Source organism: Rousettus aegyptiacus, unplaced genomic scaffold (assembly GCF_014176215.1).
Source record: "Rousettus aegyptiacus isolate mRouAeg1 unplaced genomic scaffold, mRouAeg1.p scaffold_m13_p_1, whole genome shotgun sequence".
NCBI classification, from domain to species: domain Eukaryota; kingdom Metazoa; phylum Chordata; class Mammalia; order Chiroptera; family Pteropodidae; genus Rousettus; species Rousettus aegyptiacus.
In genome coordinates this window covers 93,517,634-93,525,229 of record NW_023416284.1, presented here as the reverse complement: position 1 = coordinate 93,525,229, position 7,596 = coordinate 93,517,634, and the positions used below count along the sequence as shown (strand labels likewise).

General features: G+C 46.4%; 1 protein-coding gene across 1 annotated transcript; it reads right to left on the bottom strand.

Annotated features, from left to right (window-relative positions):
• Positions 1-3,320: 3,320 nt before the first annotated feature.
• On the bottom strand, positions 3,321-5,499 carry CLPSL2 (colipase like 2). Its single transcript, XM_016120207.1, has 3 exons — positions 5,428-5,499; positions 4,593-4,715; positions 3,321-3,416 (listed from the first exon to the last, which is right to left on the bottom strand). Exons 1-3 carry the CDS (start codon positions 5,497-5,499, stop codon positions 3,321-3,323), a joined length of 291 nt encoding a protein of 96 aa, XP_015975693.1.
• Between the last annotated feature and the right edge of the window lie 2,097 nt (positions 5,500-7,596).

Sequence of the window (7,596 nt, the reverse complement as noted above, 5' to 3'; positions counted from 1 at the left end):
TATAATGCCTTGTGACTGGAGTCCCTGGGGGCTGCAGGAAAGAGGCTGTCCTAAAGGAGACAAGAGGACTGCTGGTGACATCATCTGAATCTCAAAGGCAAAGGGTGCGGAGGAGGGCAAGCGCCCCATCTCCTGTCCTCCTGCCCCCTGATCTACAGCCAGTCTGAGAAGCCAGAAGACAAAGGAGACTGGGAAATGTAGTTCCCAGAGATAAAGAGCAGAGCAGGAAGGTGGCAAATGGGCAAATGATTAGCACACCTTCCTTCCAAGTACACCAGGCTGGGAGGAGTCAGTGTGCTTATGTATTTTCCCCACTCTGTCCCTCTCGCAATGCTCCAGTCTGGCTTCAGAGTGTTTTACTTGTAGGAGGATTTGAAGAGGAGGAGTAACATCTGCCACAAAACTCATCATTAAGCCTAGGGACAGCATGATGTCAATGTTTGGGGGTAGGAAGATATGTTACTCTTTGATAGAAACCTCAAATTTTTCCTTTTTTAAAAATCTTCAATCATCATAAAAATTTTTCCATGTTTACCTCTTGCAGAAAAGAAAGCATGACTTGATCACAGATATAGATGTAGGTATAGATAGCTACTCTCCTGAAAACTGTTGATGATTCAACCATGTTTCCAACAATGACTCAACCGAGCTTTACCACAAGGCTTGCTGAGAAGTTCAGGGTCATGTGTTCCCCATCCACTACCACGCTCTGGTTAAGCCAGAGTACATAACTAAAGAAAGAGCTGCCTAGCAGTACACCATTAACTCTAGGTCATGGGACCCAAGCTCCCCTTACATATTAAAATAATAATAAAGGGTTTTGTGGTGGCAAGTTGTTCCCGCTGTAGGTTCTTCCTCTGTCCTTTAGAACCTCAATCTTTAACTAGACACATAGATACCCAGATGAAAACCACATATACCAGTCTCCCTTGCAGCTAGCTACTGTCATCTAAGTTTTACTTAGTAGAATGTAACTGAAAATAGTTCATGCTGCCTCTTGTCCATGCTCTTTTAGAAAGCGTGAGCATTTGCTGTCCTTCCACCCCTTTCTTCTAACTAGAATGTGGAGCAAGCAGATATGGCGATGAGCCATCTTCAGCTATGTGAAGGAACAAAACATTCTAGGGCAAATCTTCCTGACTAGTGTGTCTACAGGTAACGATCCCCTCTGCCCTCAGAAGAGCCTCTTTAGGGCCCCAAAGCCCTTCCATTTTTACCCTAAGGTGATTTACAGATACCATGTTTCTATGTGTGCTGCGCTGTAAAATAAATGAACGAACGAATGAATGAATGAGCGACATAAATAAATAAATAAATAAATAAATAAATAAATAAATAAATAAATAAGTGAAATAAAGAGGGGAAAAAAGGAATCAGAACAGCAGATGGCTGAACGAGAAGATGAAAGGAGGTGGGGAACATGGACAAGCTCACCCAGCTGGATGGACAATCCCCATTCAGTCTCCTCCAACTACCAGGTGAGGGAAATCTACTTTGCTTAAGTCATCATTAGAGTTGGTTTCTGTTTCTGTAGCTATAAACGTGCATCCTAAAGAACAGAGATGGTTTGGATTCGGAAATTACCTTATTGTCTACCCAGGGGGATATAGTTAAGCAAAACAGGGTCCATATATACAAAAATTTAAGCAGTAATTAGTGCTTTTAAAAACACTTTGGTAACATGGAGGAAACGATCAAGATATAATGATATAGGAGAAAAGGCAATTTCTAATTTCTGTGTGAAGTAAATGATCTCTGAGCTGCACTGTGGTTATGTAGAACGGGAAGTGGTTAATGGGTCCAGGAAAGGGTGTCCCCTAGGAAAGACTAAACTTGGAATGAGGTAGAGTCTCAAGTTTCCGAACTAATCTAGGAGAGTGGGTCCAGGCATCAGAGCGGAGGCCAGGATCTTCATCAGGATCTGGCCAGGAGAGGGGGTAGAGTTCCGAGTCCTCTTGGTCATGGGGATGCCAAGTGGGTGCCATTGTTGTGCACCCACCCCTACAGAACCATCCCAGGGAGGCTGACTCCACCCCCGTATATAACCCAGCCGAAACCAATCAGCAAATTACATCACAATGACTGATTCAGGGGTGAGTCTGCAGACTAAGTCAATCCAGTCAAAATCGGTCTTAGGATATTTGCTAAGAATCCTGGGACAGAGATGTTTCTTTTTCTGGAAGGTACAATATGCATATGTGAGGTGGATTTGTGGTTAAGAGCCTGCCCTCTGGGGCAAGACGGCTTGGGTTCAAATCCAAGTCCCACCCCGTACTGTGAAACTTTGAGAGGGGCATTTTGAGCCTTAACTCTCTATTTGTAAAATAAAGACAATTATAGTGCCTACTATAACCTTGCTGTGACAATAAGTTAATACAGATTATAAAGCACCTTGCATAGTGCCTGGGACATAGTAAGCGCTCAATAAAACTCACCTGCAGGTACCTCAACATACATTTTCCAAGCATATTCCTCAACCCTAGCTGCTTTTATTAGGTGGCACCTGGTACTTTTGTGACTACTAGAAAGGAATCTAGCCGGAGGGCCATAGATTCAACCAGACCTGCCTCTGGATTTCTAGTTCTGACCACTAATGAATTCCCTTATTATCTAGATCAATTTGTTGTTGTTGTTTGGTTTGTTTGTTTGTTTGATACTTACAGCAGAAAAAGTCCTCATTGATATTCCCACTGTATGACCTTGGACAAGTCATGTAGTTCTCTGAGCCTGTTTCTTTATCCATAAAATGGAACTGATAATTTCTGAGAGAGTGGAGACATCAGTGCCCCTTTCCAACCACAGACATGAGCATTTTTGCATTTATACTTGTTTTACATTTATACTCTCATAAATACTCTCTCAATGACCTCTATCCTCTTGCTTCTCGTGAAAAGCATTTACATGGCCCCTCTAGTCCCTCCTACTGCACAGCCATCTGTGGGCACCTTCAGACACATTCCTCAACCCTGTCCCTCCCATATAGCCCTCCATTCCAAGACTTGGCCCTTCCCAACCCAACCTTCTCTCATCCACACCCCATTACCCCTGTTCCCTTCCGCAGTTCTGCCCTGAGGCCACCAGGCCTCTAGATAGGGACTAACACCACGGGAAGCTCTTTCATGCCTCCAGTCTCCCTTTCACCCACCCCCAAACTGGGACAATCCCTATTAGGTTCCTTCTCCCAGGAAGTACAGACAGAGGCCACAGCCAGGAAGTGACTTTAATGTTTCAGGAGCTGGATTTTTAGCCAGATGGAGGCTCCCAAGGCCTCTGGCTCCAGGAAGGGGAGGAGGATGGCAATGACAATCTTGCATCCTCCTCTAAAGCAAATAGCACCTGCGGGGACAGATCACGTCCTTGGATTTGCAACGCAAGCCTATTCGGCAGGGGCACATGATGTTGATGGCTCCTTTGGTCTGTGAGAAATGAGTATGAGAGTTGGGGGTCACCAAGGTGTAGGGAAGGAGAGGGTTTAAACTTATTGGGGAGCAAGAATAAGAAGAGTACAAGTAATGAAGAGAAACAGACCTGGGGTCTGTCAGCTCTACAGCTTATAACTTCCTGACCTTAGGCAGGTTAGGTTAATGAGCTTCTTTGTCTCAGTTTCCTCATCTGTCAAATGGGGATAACAATAGCAACCCACCTCGTAGGTTATTGCGAAGATTAAATGAAATAAAGTAGACCAAATCCTAACAATGAAAAGATCCTCTGGTCACTTCAGCTCAGGCCAGGCAAGGGTCTAGTTGGTTCCTAAGGGCACTGGGAGCTCCCCTGACAAGAAACATGAAAGCCGAGCTCGTCTTCCTTAGAAAGCTTCGGGCACAGGGTCAGATGAGAGAAGATGAGCAGGAACCAGACATACTGTGCTTTCTGCCTCCTGCAACTCCATCAGCTAATAACAACCATGCTCAGTTGATCACTGTCATTGCTAGGATCACATATTCTTCCCAACAACTTGGTGGGGTAGGTACTTTAGCCCTACTTTGCAGATGAGGTAGCTAATGCTCAGAGAACAGAAGTGACCTGAGGTCATAAAGACAAGGGGTGGAAAAAATAGGATTTACACTCAGATCCAGCTCTAAAGCTGTGGTCCAGCCACTTCGGTGCCATGCTCATCTCTAGAAGGCCATTGTGGCAGGGAGGTAGGGATTACCAGGGAGATCTTTTCCCACCTACTTTGCCTCAGTGTTGTTAGGGTAGTTATTCATTCATTCAACAAACATTTGTTGAGCACCTACTATGTGTGAGCACTAAGCTGAGGGGTAGGGGGTTCAAAGATGAATATGCTGCAATCCTTCCCTTGAAGAGGCAGACAGAAGGCATAGCAAATCAGGGCGATCCACGTTCTGCAGAGGGTATGAGCCTAGAGTGTGGGAATTCCAACGAGATATAAGGGGCTTCTCAAATTGGGCGGCTGGAGTTGTAGTGCAGGACGAACAGGAGTGTTCCATGAAAAGTGAGAAAGGGTACACCAAACCGAGGGGCACGCCAAACAGAGGATGAAAAAACAGGTGCAGTCATGTGGGTTTGTTTTTTTTTTAACCTTCCCCACCCTATTTGCCAGAAGAGGCTTCCCCACCTCAGAGCCTCACCTGGGGTAAGCACGCCATGTCTATTCTGGCCTTGGGAGCACAGAAGGTACCACCCTGGTCCAAGTCTATGAGGCAGCAGTCACTGAAGCACTCAGAGCGATGAGAGCATACAGCCCCATTCACCTGTGGGGACAAAAGCCATTTCCACTGGGATGGTGGGGGAGGATTCTTGACATTGCCAAGAAGAGAAGCCATGAGACAGTCACCCTCAGGTCCCACCCTCTACTGCACAACCCTTGCCTGCACCCCCACCGCCCCACCCCCAGCAACTCAGAGGAGCAGGGGAGAGGAAGAGGGGGATTTAATGTTTTTCCCTCTGTCTCTCCTCTCCCCGGCCCCCCTCCTTTCTGTGAGTCTAAAAGGGTAACCTGTGCTGGGGCGGGGGAACACACAGATACTTCCAGATCATACTTTTAGTAGGAGTGTGGGCAGAAAGTGGCAGGGGAAGATGGAGAAAGGGAGAAAATGTCATTGTGCCTGGAAGCATGGGGAGAGGGGGAGAAACCAGAGCAGGCAAGTATGCCTGGGGGGCTCAGGACTAAGAGGGTCCGAGTGGGTGCTGGGTGGTGGGGTAAAGGGGTACTGCTGGTCATGAGCCTACTTTCTTTCACCTCCAGACCACCAGAGAGAAAAAGAGCGTTGACGTCCATTTGAGAACACATCAAGCTTCCAGCCTGGAAACAAATCCCCGCTTTGGGGTGGTTCCCACTCCTACCAGCCATTTCTCTCTACAAATCCAACCGGCGCCTTCTGGCTACACTGTGATGCCTCGGCCACCACCTTCTACCAAAGTGGAAAGTTCTAAACTCCCTTTGGCTCACATTCACTGACTTACCCTTTTAAACTGAGAGAACTCTCCCCAGCCGGGGAGCAGGACCCCCGCGATGAGCGCGAAGGCTGTGGCCATGGGCTTGGGCGGCAGAGGTCTGGTGGAGCTCCAGAGGGGCCGCCTTCCCTAACACGTGACCCAGCTCCCCCAGGCCCGCCCCAGGCTGGAAGAGGAGGGTGGGGAAGTTAATGGTCACAGGCTGTCTCAGAGCAGAGACAGAAACGTGGCAGAAGCCCTTTTCTAGCGCTCCGGAAAGGGATAGAGTAAGGAAAGGCGTTCCCGTGAGACCTTGATTCAAGCCTTGGACAGGTCGAATTTTATGGGTTTTGGGGGGACCCGTGGGCCTCCATATGTATTACTTCCAAATAAAAACTTAAAACTGTAAAATAAAACTTTATTTTGAAAAAAATATGCAAAACTTGTATATCGAAATGAAAATAGCTCCCTTCTTGATAGTCTGACTCTCTCTGCCCTTGCTTCGCCAAATTGCGCCCTGCCCCCCAACTCTTATCTTTTGAATAAACCAGGCCAGACCTCTGGTACTTCTCAAACCCTCTTCAGGCCCAGTCTTGTCATCTGTAAGGATCAAGAGGTAAAACAAGATGAGTCTTTCAGTTCTAATGAGTCGATTAATTGGCTAAGAATTTATCTGTGAATTGTATGAAAGTCTGGGTGTGGAAAAATGGAGGGAGGGAGGAAAACTTAGAAGGAAAAAGAGGATGAAAGGAGACTGCCTGTAGCAATCAGTGGAAATGGGGGGGCAGGCCTTCCTCACGGTTTCCCTTGGATGAAACTCCCACCCCACCCCACTTTTGCCTGCTTCTGCATTTAAAAATGTGATCTTAAAAAAAAAAAAAAAAAAAGATCTGCGGGGGAAAAATAAAGATCTGAGGAGGCTGGTCTTGAAAGGGGTGTGCTATAGACCGAATCGTGTACTCCCAAATCCATGTCGACGCCCTTCCTCCAGTGTGATGACATTTGGAGAGAGGGCCTTTGGAAGGTACTGTCACTCTCTCTGTCCTGTGAAGACACAGTGAGAAGGCAGCAGCCTCCTGCAAACCAGAAAGAGCCTTCACCAGAACCCAACCAACCTAACACCCTGAACTTGGACTTCTAGCTTCCAGAACTGTGCGAAATAAACTTCTGTCATTTAAGCCACCAGTCTATGGTATTTTGGTAGCTGACTAATATGGGGGGCTTAGGTATTTTTTCTAAAAATAATAGCCCTCACTGTACTCAGGGTTTTGTGTCTATTATCTCAATTAGCCCTCCCTGTAATTAACACTAGCTGTCACAACCAAGAACTGCCAAAATTTCGGTGGCATAATAATACTTTATTTGCCACTCATGTGAAGTCTGATATGGGACAAGAGACCTTTCTTCCACCTTGTAGCCATGCCATCTGGAAGACTGGCCTCTGGGGTCATTATGGAAGATGGAAGAGAGAGATGGAGGAAGCACATGGACACTCCAGGGCCTCAACCAGGTGTGACACATGGCTCTTTTATTTACAGACCATTAGCCAGAACTAGTCACATAACCTCAACCTTCTGCAAGGGAGGCTGGTAAATTAAAGGAATCTAGAAATATTTAGAGTATTTTAACGTTTCTGCTGCATAATTCTTATCCCCATTTTACAGATGAGGAACCAGAAGGTTCAAGGTAAAATAACTTGCCCAAATAACACAATGAATTTGCAGAGCCAGATCTAATTCCAGGGCATTCTAGCTACTGAGCCTAAGCTTTTCCCACTGCCCTATGCTTCATCGGGTGTCCAGAAGGCTTTGTCCCCAGTAAAGGGATTCCTGCCATCACTGTGTTCTCTCCCTCCAGTAGTCACAATCTGAAACTCTCTATGCCGTGTCTCCATCCATGAAGTTCATTGTGTTTCGCAGCTCCATTGTGAACAGGCAAGGAGTCCCGGGGCTAATTCTTTGTATAGAGTTAGCACTTCCCCTGAGGTGTTTGACCCTGCCATTGTGATGATTGGAAAATATTGTTGACTGCTCAGTAAAGGGGAATATTTGAAGGCAAGAGGCCAGCAGCTATGTGTCCAGATTGGCAGGTTCACGTTCTTGATTTGGGGTCCAGGGGACCCTGGGAATTAAATCCTTGAAGAGTTCGTAGAGCCCCTGAAATTCTATGCAAAATATTTTGTTCAAGGCTTTTAAAAAA

Bases quoted from the DNA above. Each gene is read 5' to 3' on its own strand.
- CLPSL2 (XM_016120207.1), bottom strand. From the start codon at position 5,499: ATGGCCACAGCCTTCGCGCTCATCGCGGGGGTCCTGCTCCCCGGCTGG. The intron at 4,716-5,427 runs GTAAGTCAGTGA...TTGTCCCCACAG, and splicing joins AGTTCTCTCAGTTTAAAAGG to GTGAATGGGGCTGTATGCTC. The intron at 3,417-4,592 runs GTGAGGCTCTGA...CATTTCTCACAG, and splicing joins ACATGGCGTGCTTACCCCAG to ACCAAAGGAGCCATCAACAT.